This window comes from Ceratosolen solmsi, unplaced genomic scaffold (genome assembly GCF_000503995.2).
Source record: "Ceratosolen solmsi marchali unplaced genomic scaffold, CerSol_1.0 scaffold7, whole genome shotgun sequence".
NCBI lineage: Eukaryota > Metazoa > Arthropoda > Insecta > Hymenoptera > Agaonidae > Ceratosolen > Ceratosolen solmsi.
In genome coordinates, this window is record NW_011948413.1 from 11498319 (window position 1) to 11514912 (window position 16594).

Here is a 16594-nt window from a genome sequence, read left to right on the forward strand (position 1 = left end):
CTCCCCCCCCCCCCCCCCCCCACCCTCTCCGCCACCAATCTGCCCCTCTCGCCGCCCGTCCCCCTTACGCCACACTCGCTCCAATTCTATTTGCTTTATTTCACTCTATTTGCGTTTTTTTCCGCTTTAATAATGCATTCACTCAAGCGAGCTACAAAATTCTGCGTTCGAAAGAAATTAATAGGCCAAAAAGTAACAAAGAATAAATCTCCATTTACGAAACGTGCAATACCACATGAGTGCCGTCGAATCACATTACGTCATTGGTCGCGATAACGATTACATAGCGAATGATCGGATAACGACCAATGATCGATGAAGCTTGCAGTGCAGCCAACGACGACGACGACGATCGCCTATCCATTAATCCAAACTCACGCGTACGCCCGGTATTTCGACGACAAATTGCGATAATCCAATGTTAGGAAACGAGTCGAGCACTTTCAGCCCTAAATAATCGTGGATTTGGTTTGCCAAGTGGCGCGCATGCGCAACCACACAGGTCACAGGAGGACGAAACAGAGGCGGAAACGCGGAGCCAGCAAATGTTTACCGGAGCGCGGTGATGGCATGAAGCGACGATGTGGTTTCGATGCAACGGCGTCACACAAAGGGCTCGCAGTCACCCCCACGAGATCGACCTTTCGCAAGCTCGCGCTTAAGCGCCTCCCATGACAGGAATTTCACTTTGCTCCGCTTTGCCATGAGGTTCTAAGGCCGGTTAGTGCTGTTCTCGAGCACCCGCTTAGCTTAGTTTCGGATTGTGACTGCGTGTGACTATCGGCTCCCATTGTTCGAGCCATTTGATCTGTTGCCATTGCTTCGTCTCGATGGATTTACGCGCCGTATTGCTTTACAGGAGACTCGCCGTCGACCGTCTACGGCTATTTATCCTTTCCTATCCTCCGTACTTTCTAACACTAATACTAACACTAACACCCCCCCCCCTCCCACTCCTTCATCACCACATGATATTATAAAGTTTCTTCTACTCCCTCGTTATATTGAATTTTGTTCTTCGTATGTATCAACGACGTCGTATCCGCGTACACATTTTATGTTTTCAATGGCTTTTTCTTTTAAATCTGCACGTTATTGACAGCTGTTTAATTACCCTTAACAATATATACGGAGTTACATGTTCTTATATACTATACTTGTGATTAAACAATTTTATTATTTTCTAAGCTCTACTGTATCAGTCATTACATTTTCATTATATATTTCTAATATTCAACAAATGAGCTAATCCACTTACACAAGTATCATTTACTTCTTTTTTTCTTCTTTTGTTATTTCTATAATTATATTAAAATTCTATAATAATGTCAAAATTCTTAAAATCACTACATTAAAATACTGTCGTACATTTTAAAGGACATGAATTAATTTATATTTCAATATATACGAGTACTAAGGTAAAGGATCAAACACATATTTCATGTTGCAAATATTTCAAACATCCGTATTACGATTAGTTACATTACAATTTCTTTTTCATTTGAGTAATAATCACTATATACAATTAATTCAACTAGTACATAAAAATAAATATGAAATTTAAGCACAATCATTAAAACAGCATTTCAGTTCAAATTCAGTTCTCCCATTTGTATTCTATTTACATTAATTTTTTGGTAATTTTATAGGAAACAATTGATCGCTAATTTATAAATTGCAATGTTCCTATATATATATATATATATATATATACTGGGTATAACTGCTGTTTAATAATTATATTTATTGCTTTAATTTGATTTTTTGTATATGCTTTATTTCATGATCAAGTCGTGAAAAAGTATTTTTATAAAGATTTTACATTTCAGTTTCTCTAAAAAGTATTAAAGTGACTTTTTAATTTGCAGTTTCAAAATTTTTTCATTGATTGCGCAGAAGAAAATAATAACTCTATCTATAAAAATTACATGTTCGGATAAAAATTCCTAACGAATTTTACCAGATAGAATAAAAAATATTATTTGTATCTATACTGCCAGCCATTCGTACTGAAAATCGTTATTCTATTTTCATGCAACGTACGAATGAATTTATATTCACAAAGTAATGGTACTTTAAGTACTTTAGTACATTAAAAGAATTTTAATAATAATTAAATTAAATTCATTTAAAGGAAACTATTCAACGTTTTAATTAAACGAATACTTTTATTGCATAAAAATATTGTTCTTTATTCGGCTTTTTTACAACGTCCATTTGAAATGTGCCAAATTGTTAATATATTTTAAAATCATTAATTATCATTGATATCGTCACGATTCGTCGAATCATTCATACAGTAAATTTATTTCTTAGTATACTAGTTTTTCTTGCGCGATTGAATTAAAATTTTTCATTAATTTTCCGAAAACATAAACTTTCAAGATATTAAAATTATAAGTATAATTTTTTAAAAATCTTTCTGAATAGATTAAAGAAACTGAAATATAATCTAGCATTTTTTGCATTGGATATTTGAATGAATCATTTAAGACGAAATATTGGTTCATGATATGAGAAAAAAATAATAACAAATTTAATATTAAGTTGCTATTTTAAGCAGCGTAAGCAAAAATAATCTAATTTTAATCCAATTCAATCCATTTGCACTTCATTTCACAATTTCACAGAAGATTCGCAAATTCATACGATCATGCAAAGGATCACCCTTCATAATTATGATTTATCGTTTGTCTTTTGTTCCCTCTATCGCTTATAAATCCTCAGCATATTTTATTAAATCCTTTTTAACTCAAAAGAAATAATCTAAGTTTCATATATAATAATGGCATAGGAAATATGATTCAGAAAATGATTGGATAATGTGAAATTATCATCTCAGATTATAATACATTATTAGTATTTTATAAATTTTAATAAATTACGTTTTCCATACATCAAGAAAACGATATTTCTTTTTTTTTTTTATTCCATACACATTTATTATCATGTATTTTATAATAAAGTCATATTAATATTAATTTCTCATTCATTCTAATATAAAATTTTTGGTATCTAATGTATTTCATTCAAACTATGTAAATTAGCATAGATAGTATGTAATTAAAAAGAAATGGTAATTCGAATATATTACAAATATATACTTGTGTTCATTCTTTTATTTACTATATTTCATAAGGGTTCAATTTACTATAGATTTAGACGTTACTAACAATTAAACACTTACGTTTACAGTAATAATTAGCTACTATGAACGGCAATGAGGCGGGTTTCTATTTTTATCGTACAAGAGGAAATAAATTTTATAAATTTTTCAAAGATTTCGTGTAAAATCCGATAATCCATAATAAAGGCTATAAACTAATAATAATTTAGCCAATTATTTATAAACTTATAATAAACTGCATATATAGGTATATAAAATTTATATAAAATCCATAAGAATAAATTGTTATTCACTAAGAATGAATTTTTGTTTACTTATAAATAAAATTATGACTTGGTTGTACTTCTGCTTTATAGAATGTCTCTTAAATAATAGATTTTATATATTTTAAAAAGATTTCTATGGAAAACCAATTGCTTATTTTTCTTTTATATTGTTGAAAGTACTTAGTTTCTATATTACATTGAGCGCGATTTAGGATAAATATTTTAAAAATACATGTAATAGTGTTCTTACGTTGGAATATCTACCGTATGCTATTTTTCTTTTAAAAAATAAAAATATTTTATCAGAGAAAAACGCTTTCAAACTCGAGGGCTCATCTTACCTCGCCATACTATACGCGTGAAAGTCTATCGAAGCTTCAGATAAAATAGCCGAGACCAAGATCAACGAACCTCCCATTCCCCTCAGTTTGATCGATCGCGATTTTAGTGCCTTACCGACGGCGTTCCGCCATCGTCACCTCTTACTCCAGTTTTTCCACGATGCGGTAAAAGCGGACACAATGGGTTTAGGGATCCGAAAAACTTGATAACCGAACATAGCCGCTTCATACCTTTTTCATTCTGTATTGTATCGCTCAGATTATATAAGTACACACACACGCGCGCACACAAATATATATATATATATATATATATATATATAAATATATGTATATTGTTTATTAATGAAATGTTTATATATATATATATATATATATATATACACACATGTATATACACATATGTATATAAGCTTATTAAACCATCAGAAATACCATTAGAAAATTAATTTTTTCACTTTTCAGTCTTTTTAGCTTTTCTATAATTATGTATATATACGGATGCGTTTATTGGATGTGGAAACACTTAATAGTAAGTTGTGCAAAGACTTGTTATATATTATATATTTTGAATTATTAATAATATATTATATATTATACACTGCATATTCTACATTACATTCTTACAATATAATCTATATTCTAAATTGTTAACCAATTACCGTCTTATTATAGAACATTGTATAATTTATGAAATTATAGAAAAACAATTGCTCTTTATGAAAGGAACATATTGACTTTAAAAAGGTTTACTTTACGTCAAGTAACGGTTATTATTAGTAGTATTTTATTCATTAAAATGTAAAACAACTAAATAATACAATTAAAATATAAAATAATAGTATTTATGAATTTAATTATTTAAAACTGTGCATTGGTATTTATTAATTTAAAAGTTGCATATATTAATATACTCTTCTTCGATGAATTTTTATTTAAAATTTCAATACAATATTATACTTTATTATAATTGTAATATATTTAAAGCTTGTAAACATGATCGTATATTTATTTCGACGAAAGATGCATTTATTCATTGGATACTGAAAAATGTATCAAAGCTTGCTATATCTAAATAAAAATAAAGTAGATAAAGATTTTGAAAAAACATTTGAAAGAAAGATAGTATAATAGCCTGCGTTTCTTCTAATAAATAATTAATGTTGTTTATATTCCGGTTGATTAAATGTTAATGTGAGATACAGTCATTTTCGATTAATAAGCATAATTACAGTTTGATGTTAATTAACTTGAATAAATCTTAAAATCTATTTTATTTACTTTTATATCTCTGAAATATGCTTGTTATATATCGTTCGAGAAATTTCAATATTATTAGATATAAACTGAAGACATTGTAAAAGCGTGTGATGGAAATTTTGGGAGATATCGAGGCTACATGATAAGTAATAAAGATACGTTATAATGAAAATTAATTCAACCAGTAACAAAACTTAGTATTAAGTTTATTATAAAGTAGCATTATGTTTTTTTATGTTATAAAATTTTTATAATGATTATTGCACATATTCATTGTATAATGGTAAATTTAACTGTAATTTCATTTGAGTATATCTTAAGCATAAAAAAAGACGTTGTATGATAATACAAAAACGCAGCTTAAATTGTTTCCAAATTTTTCCTATAATAAATTAATATTATTGCTATTGATATTGAAGCTTTTAATTATTTTATCATTATTGTATATTAGTTCGAGTTACGTTTAACCAATAAAAGAAAGCGCACGATATCTTTCCCCGGGAATATGGTTACTGATTTACAAGTTTTAATTATTTTACCAAGTTCCCAGCCTCGAGTAAAATGAGATTTGTCATGAATTTAAAAAGTTTATGCGCGTTGCAGCGGTGGCCCTTTTTTCTCAGACCAAGGAATTTTTACGAGGATAGAAGTTGCACTTGCGCGAACTTGGAAGGTGGAAGACGGGCGAACGCTTCAAGGTAATTAACTTACTCGAGCGTTGGTTCTTGATGAAGTAGAGCTGAAGTCGTTCCTTGAATGTGTTCTCGTTCACGTAGTACTCGACGCGAACTCTGCAACAGAAAGAAAAAGGGGCACTTTTCAATCTCTCGTGTGTTATTTCCGCTTAATTTGTTTCTCTATCTTAGAGTAGTTATTTTTTTCAGTCTCTCCTTTTTCTTTTCAATCTAGGAGTTAAGTATTTTGTTGAATTGCAAATTTTGTCAAGAAACTGTTGCTATATTAGTTTTAAGTTTAATAAGCATCTCTCCTTGTCGCTAATAAATGGTATACTTATAATTGTAATTTAATCATGTAATTCTATCTTATAATTAATAATATCTTCTTCTATATAAAATTCGTATTTTTACAATATAAAATATTAAACAAATTTACGTTATTTCTTAATTAATTTATAAACAAATTAGATTAAAGTTTATTTAACGAAGATAGACACTTGAAAATCATGTTATAATATATTAATTATAATAATTATAGAAATTATTTCTTTGAATTTTATCTGAAAATTTGTGCGAATAACTAGATTATTTTCGATGTTTTATATAATATTAATCGTGTATAAGACTGCTGAATGTCTCAATAGTTTTTTTTTTTTTTTTTTTTTTTTTAATTTGAATTGCAAATTAATCATTCTTAATATCATTTTACTAAGCTGAAAAGGTGAGTATTTTAACGTAAGTAACGGTAAATTTTGTCACTTATCTAATTAATATTATGAATGTAGTTGATAATATATTTTTAGATGAATTTCATCGATTTATTTTCAACAAATAGAAATAATAATTCTATAATATAGGATCTATAAAAATTACTAATTATCTTCGATGATTAAACAATTTTCTGTCGTATTAGAATTGCAAACAGAGATAATCATCATCTAGATTAGAATTTAGAATATAGAATAAAAATGATTACCGACTACTCTATATTATTCTGATTAAACATTAAAATTTTGCTATTACCTAATTTACTGTAATTATAAACATTATGATAAATTTACGAAAAACAAAATTGCTATAATTTTATATATTTTATAATATAGTCTTCGCTACTATTATTACTAATTGTCAAAGAAAATTTTTTATATCTCATATTATACAAATAAAAATAATTCTGAATAAGGTTAAGGTAAAACCGTAATAAATAGGTCAATATATTGGAATTCATTGTCTGAGCAATTTGTAGTATTTTAATATATCTTCATTTTATCCAGCCAATGTTTTTACGTCAACGTAATAATAATGTTGTCCATGGGTTAATAATATAGAATTGTATGTAGAATCATCATGAAATATCATTATATATTATGTTATTCATGCATTAATATATATTTTACTGTGTTAGTGCAATATTTGGATGGAAGAAATGGAGTCAAATATTTAAGTTTACTAAATAACACAGTACGTCATGTAATAAAGTTTTTTATTTATAGGCTAATGAGCACATCAGCGTGCGAATGGGTAATAAATTAATAATGACGTATAGAAAAATCTTCTTAAAGCGGATTATCTAAGCTCTTTATCTAATATGCAATGCCATTATACATTGTGAGATTTTTAAAATTATCAATAAAATGCAATTTATTATCTGTCGCTTATTCGAGAGTATTACATAAATAATTTAAAATGTATTTTTGCATAGTTCAAGTGTGTGGTGAAATTTCTTTGTAATGTTCGTACTTATGAATAAAAATAAAAGTGTTGTTTGTTGCCAGGACGAGATGAAAAATGAATAGGGTCGAATTTCTTATTAAGAGTGATAAATGAAGATGAATCATGGATTTAAGAGTGTGATCCGAAGACAAAAAGACAAGTGAAAAATGAAGAAACCTTGATTCCACGATTAACAAGAAAGAACATAAAAATTTTTCAAAAAATGAGAGAACTTTTTTTTTTTCTCTTTTTTGTTTATATGATGTTAAATAATGAATTTGTTTCAAAATCTCTTGAATCAAGGATAGAAAATAACTTGGAAAAAGGTTAAAACTTGTAACACGATAATCCACTCTTGATCGTCATGCTTATTTTAGAAAAGTTTTTCATCGAAACTATATATAATCACCATTAGATGTCCTATCTATTTCAATGAGGTTTTTATTCACATTGATGAATTTTGTGTGGTGAAAATAGTTATACGAGTTAAATAATTTTTAAATATTTCAAGAAACAATTGAACATCTAATTGAAAATGGAGAAGTATATATGTGGACAATCGACGGCATACTGCGTTATAATAGTTAAACATTTTTTTTTTTTGGCCGTAGGATTTGTCGTATACAAGTAATAACATGTATTTTATATAATTGATAAAAACTGATAGTTAGCTTATACGAAAAGTTTATTTGTTATATCCTACAAGATAAAATTAGTCCATATAATAAATTTAATTAATAGTAACTCTATGAGATTAATGTCAAAACTAAATATATCTTAAATGCTATTAAAATCATTATAAGGAAATCAGTATTGAAATTCGTTTTGACATAAAGTTTTCTGAAAGTCAAATGAAAGTTTAGCAGTTTTAATATATTAAAATATTAAAATATAATATAATTTAAAAATAAAGAGTTGCTATTCTAAAAGATAGAAAGGACTAATAGATTTAAATTTCGAATACAATATAAGTTTTGCATAAATTTAAAGGTCTGCAGAGACGTTATAAGAGAAAAGTCTTTTACAAATTATTTAGTTTGCATATATAATTTTTTACTATTTCATTTTACAAATTTATATAGATTTCTATTGACATAGTTTGTTTTTTATATTTATTGACACAACAACATTTTTCAGATTTTTACATGAAGCTTAAAAAAAAAGAAAGTTCTTGAATATAGTAAAAGATTAGAATATAGAATTTTATTTATTATAAAAAAAAATAGAGACTTGCTTACTCCGTGAAACCAATAAGAAAAAATTTTGTGAATATGATTTTCTTGGAAATCTAAATCACCTGGATTTATTCGCATATACATAAATATATACAAAGCAGAGTCAGTTTTATGATAAACCGAAAGGCGGGTGCAAGAGGGATTTCGAGAAATAAAGATAGCGAGAGATAGAGTTATAAAGAAATTAAGAGGAATTGAAGGAAATAACATGTGATAAAGAGGAAGAAAATATAATTTAGGAATAGAAAGTGAAAGAAAATGGAAATAGTAAATAAATAAGAAGGATAGACATCAAATTAAGTTATCGGATAAAATGAAGAAAGCGGAAGAAAGAGCGAGAGATATTGTAAGCAAGAGGTATCCTGGATATTCGTACGGTGGTGATAAAGAAAACAGAACAAATTCGAATTGAAAATATTCGAATACCTTCTGTTTCTATTTTGGCTTCCAATAAAGTTCATGTGAATAAAGAAAATTTTAACCACAAAGGAGCACATCACGAATATATATGTATATTGTGTAAATTGCGTAGAGAATCTTAAAAGAAGAAAAACAATTTCGTCATTATATATGTAAATAATTTTAGTTGATTTTGTATTTATATATATTAAGGATTTGAGAAAAGCTTATATGATCTTGTTTATCGCAAACGATTATTTTCTTTTGAAGCTATAATTAATTTACTGTAAAAATTATATAATATAAATTTTAAAGAAACAAAGTATATTTTAATGTTCTATTAATGTGAATTTTCTAAACTTCAATAATAATTATCAATTCAAATATCTTATATATTCATTTATTTCATATGATAATAATTAATAGTTAAATAAAAGTACTACGTTGATAATCTTATATTTAATCGGTAAAAATAAAAATTTTCAAAGTGTAATGAAAGTTTTACCATTTTCAAGGAATATAATTTTCATACTTTCTAGCTCTAAATATTTCAAAATTAATTTAGCAGTTGAGAACGTCTATTATAGTATAAATGAATTATGTTTGAATCTACTAAGGAGAAAACAGATTCAATATTAATAGTCTTATGCAAAGAAGAAAATAAGTTCGTACATTTGCAACGATAAAAATTAAAGTAGATTTTAATATAATTAGTAATCATTCAGAATCTTAACTTTAGAGATTAAAGATTTTATATAGATTAAGAAGGATGTATAATTACGAAAGGTTATTAACTCTTACATTAATATATTTTACATAATTTTGATTATAATACATATATATATATATATATATATATATATATTTTATTACAATTTGTAAATAATAATTCTATTTATATATAAAAGTAATTTGAAAACATTAGATTTACACAAATAATTAAATGATAGCAATATAATTAGCTTTTCAACGACTAAACAACAATATAATAATTCCAATAAAAATGAAATGTATTCTCCATAGGCGTATAATATTTTCTTTTGAGTAAGAGTTCCTTTTCTAAATTATAATGTCAAGCTCAGATACATAGTAATTTATCAAACGGAGTCTTTGAATTTTACAAAATTTTTATCGATATAAATATATATATATATATATATTTATTCAAATGATATATTGTTTAGATTATAAAAACATCATGTTGTGAAGTATATACATATATGTACATTAAATATTTATAACTAATCAACAATGTGAGTAGATAATAAAGATTAAAAATGTATAAATTCGAATGGATTGCTTAATAAACGATTGTTCACTATATAATTGTGCATAATTATAATTGATTCATTTGGTTGCGTAATATATCAAACAGTAGGGTTGAGCCGAAGTGAAATTATAGTCTCTATCATAGCGAATAGATGGTTGAAAGAATTTTTAACATGAGAAACAACACGAGGAGAATAATATTAAATTTAATTATAATGTCAGTGTCGTATAGATATTTAAACTTTTTTTATAAAATCTTTTGAGATGTGCATTTTTTTTTTAGGAAAAATATAAAAGCTTAAATAATGTATGACGTGAAAATGAAAATTATAACATTTAATTAATTTTTTTATATCTATCATTTTAGGCAAATTGCAAATATCTCAAAAGTTCAAATAATTTCTTTTACATCATGAACGTTTCAAAAGTTAAATAGTTATATCAAGTAGTGGAATTATTGATTTAATAATTGTTTTATGTATTAAAATTGAATTATTTATGAAAAAATTATAATATTAAATAATTAATATTGATTAAAGGAATTTTATGTTCATATATATATATATATATATATATATATATATATATATAGAGCGATACAATGTTATAAAGAAATCGTATTGTTCATTATATATAAAAATGGAATATTTCTTAAAATTAAAGATTTCATTATATATAATTAATATTTTTATACGGGTTAATATCATAGCTAAATAAAATATTATACTAGTCAATAAATGTATTGTAGTGTATAACAAAAAGAATTAAAATGATATACATTCGTTGCATTAATTAATTGTTTACAATATCATTCGTTTATGTTATTCGAATATTTTTATTTCAAATTTATTCAATTTGTTCGATATATTGAATTGGTATATATTAAGATTACATAAGTAAGATAATTGTTACCTTTATTTACGTACAATGTACAACTTACATTGCAGTCAGACGAATTTGATTCAATGTTATTGTTTCAGCAAAAATATATTATTTTTAAACATTCGATGGGAACAAGCATTTTATTTTTATGTAATTTGAATGTCTAAAATTGCACGGACATGGGTATTTACATAAAATAATTTAATATATTATAGTGTAGTATGGATGAAAATTTATATCGTTAAAATACTGACATACAAATGTGCATAAATCAAAAGATGAGATTATGGTAATAATAATACAGTCTTCCCTAAAGTTATTAGGCCAAAAAAGATTTCTCATAATTTTCTGTTTAAAACATTATCTATCTTGCGAAAGTAAGTTGAAAGTAAATGCATCTAAAGCGAATACTCAAGTAAGTTTAGATTTTATTAAAGTACTAATTGTATTTCTTGCGAATTGCAAATGTGCATTTAAATCAATAACAATGACATAGAGTGAAAAATTGAAAATTTACATTCCTTAATTGGTAAACTACACTGTCATGTGCATGCCATTCAACAAACTTCCGAAGAAGCCATGTGGGTCATACGATAGACCTAGTTCACAGGGTTTCAAGCGCTATTCGATGTCATGGAGTAGCCACGACATCAACCATGTTGTTTTCATTGCTAAAAATAGATTGGGGTGAGGAGGGCGTGTATGCGTGGTCGTGCTCGAGAAATAATGTGCAATGTCGTGTGAAGGTAGATGTCTGACATGAGTGTGAATCTAGTTCACAAACGCTTCATCATTCCTTGGCATTGCTGACATTGTTTTTCTTAATTAAAAGTATACGAATGAGAATAGATATTGTAAACCTTCTTTGTAAATTATTAACATTTCTGACATACACGACAATCGTATGTATTTTCATCGTATGTTTTATTTTCATAAGCTAGGATTGAGTAGTGGGGGGGGGGGGGGGGGGAACATGATTGAATAATATTTTATATTATTAAGAAAGTTAAGTGATTTATTTAAAGATATTTATTTTTACTTGTTGTTTTTTTTTTTAAAAGCTTAAAACGAACCTCTAAGAAAACGACTAAACTATTAATATTATTAATCGCATGTAAAGATTAATTAAAAATAACATTATATTTGAATTATTTACATTTTATGTTCCAACATTATTAATATATATCATCAAGCATTCGATCTATGTTATAAATTAACTTTATTATTGTGTCAAATGTATCTGAAATTTTTAATATTAATGCAGCTAAGAAATTTTTAAAAATACTTGAATTTCGTTGAAATATTTGTAAACATGATTTTCTCGTATATTTTACATCAACATTGTAATAATGATGAAGCTACTGTAATGACAAATCATCTGATTATTTCTATAAAAATAGTTCAAATAAAAGACTTTTTAATTAAAGTTTTTATTAAAATCTAATATTAATTGTTAATTATAATAAATGATTAATTTAAAAATGGAGAAATAAGTATTTTATAGATATGCTTTATACCATGGTCATGACTAATTATTTATTATATTTATGACGGAAAATGTTGTTTCGCATATATATGCAAATATCTCAAAGCTAAATTATGAATTGACAATAATTGTAGACAAGATAATAAGTAATTACGATAAAAAGATACGTTAATTCAGTGATGCAAACATTTACAATAAAAAGAAACTAATAAATTACAGTTGATCGTAAAACGTAATAGGTTCCTTGATAAATATGGATATCTATCACTCACTGAATTGCATAAATATTTGCCCAATGAATTACTTAAATGCATTGAGTAAATATCTAGAAAATTTAAATTGTGATATATATCATTAGAATAGGTCTTTAACTTAATTGCATTAATTATTTTATCTTTAAAATACATAGGATAGAGAATGTTTTAAAGACTTTAAAATCCTTTAGCAACGCAATTAATCATATCATTATACATAATTAATATTTTATAAGATTTTTATGTTTATTATTACATAATTGAAAGATGTAATATATATTTTTTTATTATACAATATTAATATATTTATTTCAAATATGACAACCAGACGTTTTATTTCATCTTAATTTTTGTTTATATTAATTAAAAAAAAAAACATATATATATATATATATATATATATATATATAGAACACTCTGCATTCCATCATTAAGCTAAATTCGTCTTTCACGCAGAATTTCAATTTAAAGTTAACCTTTTCTTTTCACTTTTCAATTATTAACTTCAGACTGGAGAACTAATTTACCAACGGGATCTCGAGATTAAGTTGATATGCAAACTATCAGAAACACGAGAAAATAAGCATATGTAACGCCGAATAATTTCAGTACAATGACCATAATAAAATGAGTGAATAAGGCCGAGGTTCGAACGTTCGTTGTGCTTGGCCTGAAGCGTCCGAGTTGAGAGTCTAAGTTGACTTATCAATTACGCGAGAGCAGCACTTGAAATTAGCATATTTCACACAGGTGTCACCGACCTAATTATTTTTCCAAAAAATAATTTATAATTTATAGTGGCTTGTAAGGGCGATTATTATCTATTGCAACAGGGAAAGTCAACAGTGTGGTACTTTATCGGATTAAATGAAAATAGACATGTCAAATTAGTCACGGTGCTTGGCTTTCAAATTCGACAATCTTATGTACTTTGAAATTCAAGCTATTTCAACTCTCTTCATAAGCCATAATTTTGATAATTAACAAAGCATTGAACATCGTGGGATTTCCGACCAATCGGACTAATAACATTCTACAAAATGAAAACAAAAATCCAGCAAACCATATTACTCTTTAAACACTTAATTATTAATGCCAAACACGATTATTTACTAATAGTTACTCAATAAACCGTTTGCTCGAGTACTGAACGCACGTAGTTCTAAGTACTCTAAGGATCGTTAACCCAACTCTTATAATATTGGACCGAGAGATAAGAATGTAGTTACACGCTTGTATTGGCTTTCCTGCAACTACTTTGTCTCGCTTTTCTTGTATTAACTTCCGACACATATCTATCCTCTTTTTTCCCTTTTCGATATTCCACAATAATCTTCTTGCCACTGTGTCGTCACGAAGTTTTCCATACCATACATTACCTATGCCAATGCTAATAAGTGAATATTAAACAAATGTTTAAATAAAATATTGTTTCATTCGTAGTAATACATTCAAAGATATATATATATATATATATATACACATATATATTTTTATTTTGTTTTTGTTGTGTAACTAACTTTTTATCAGTTTATTATTTATTATACTTTAGGAAGTCAATAATTGCTTTCTATACTCTATCGATCAAAACGGAATTACTTTCCAGTGGATTAGCTCATTTTCTTTTTTATATATCGGTTGCAACAATATAATGAATGAATGTATAATTTATGCAAACGTAATTACTCGTCTATCTTCATGCATATGCTGCTTAATTATGCAAATATACGTTGATTTAAAAATATCATTTAATCTCAAATGAATACGTCAAAAAAACATTGTAGGAATTTTAATGCAGCTTTTTACCAAATTACTTATACATAATTATGCAGACTTACTATGAATGTGAATAATAAATTTAATTTATCAAAATAATTTTTCATTTGGCATATTATCAGAGACTATGGGAATAACTTTCTTGAATATTTTATCACTCTAGTGCTATCCCGTTATATAATTTTATTTAATTTCATAAGAAGAATAAAAATAAGGCACAAACATTTGCTATTTCTTGACACAATTTTCCAAACAGTAAATCGTAAATAAAACCTTTCTTAAATCGGTTGGTACTGAAACGAGCGCTACTGCTTTTAGCTACAAGTGCCCACCATTTTCATTCGCATATCGGTATCCATTCTCGACCACCAACTTTTCTCGGAGAATTTCTCGGTCGGAAGAAATTGCAGGAAATTCAAATATCATCGGGATGAATGCAGTGAGTGGTAGGGTAGTACCCAAGAGGTGTATCTTGTGTATTCGCAACGGAAGGATCGTAACTTTTCCAGCTCCTATTGTCTATGAAAAGTATTCAAGTGTATGAGAATTTTTCATTTATACATTAAATGAAAGGTTCGGTCTTTTTTTTTTTTTTTACGTAATCTTCATACTTCTGGACGTTAACTTTGAAACAAATTAAAGCGTTAAGCACTTATACGCGCTATATGAATTTGCTAGAAAAAATATGTACCCTACGTATCAATATTTAAAAAAATATATAATAAGCATTTATTATCATTCGGAACATTAGAATCGGGGAATAAATATTTTAATAATTTTTAATTTTCGAATAATCTTTCAAGCTCCATGAATCAAAAAGTTGAGCGAATAATCGGCCAACCGATACATAAAGAGATAAAAAATTTATTATATATTAAGTTGAAATTTAATAAAAGGTAATAAAATTTTAATTATCCTTAAGTTTGAGGTTCATATCTTTTCGATATTTCGCGAAAGATTATTTGAAAACCAATTAATATGTTTTTAATACACGTGTTTATATCTATGTAGTTATTTGTTCTTATGTCAATTATTGAATTGCAGAAATAATTCCGGATATAAAGTAAAATTTCATCCATAATTAAAATAAAAATTCTAGGCTTTTCATCAATTAGCTTTACCGTGTTAATCTAAAGGATATTTTCATTTATTTTACAATATATGTAAAATGCGTAAGAAATATAATGTCCAAAAAATTGGACTGAATTTAACTGAACATAACATTTATAATAAAGAATGTAAATAAAAATTAATTGATTTCTTAAAGATTTGTATTGCAATACATATAAATCATCAATTACAAATCTAATCCCCCGTAAACATTAATAATATTTTTGCAGAGAACTATCAACAGTTGTACGGTAGAATTATACGGTCTGTTAATAAAAATTATATTTTAACTGTCCAAAGTTATTTCAAGTAAAAAGTAGTCTCTCAACACCATACAACTAGATACAAAAATATTTAATAATATTCTGATTATTTGCCCGAGTTTACCTGGTAAACGCGATTTCTTGTCTGCTTATGGCTGCTCTTGGCATTTCACCGACTTTCAACCTGCATTCCTCCCTCTAATTTTCTTCACACATGCATACTTTGGCTTTAACTATCTATCTCTCTTCCTCTTTACTTTTCATGTCTGATAATTTAACAACCTTCACACACGAGTTTCACAGAGTTGCTTCGGTGTCCGCCAGGTAGAACAATTAATCTCCCGACAGGGGAGATCAATCGACCGAAAGAAGCTTCTCGGGAGCTGTTCACCAACGACGAGGAGTTGGCGAGAGATTAATCGATCCCTTTATCCAGACAGATGTGCCTGCATGGCATACACCGTGTGAGACAGAAAAGTCAAGTACCAGAGGAAGAGGTAGAGAGAGGTAGAGAGAGGTAGAGAGAGGTAGAGAGA

The 16594-nt window shown here is 26.9% G+C and overlaps 1 protein-coding gene across 1 annotated transcript in view; it reads right to left on the bottom strand.

Annotated features, from left to right (window-relative positions):
• Positions 1-16594, bottom strand: part of SLO2 (slowpoke 2) — a 162237-nt gene that overhangs the window by 95035 nt on the left and 50608 nt on the right. Inside the window, exon 2 of the mRNA XM_011506186.1 lies at positions 5706-5785. Within this exon, the coding sequence (XP_011504488.1) occupies positions 5706-5785 (80 nt within the window). The remainder of the gene's footprint in view (positions 1-5705; positions 5786-16594) is intronic.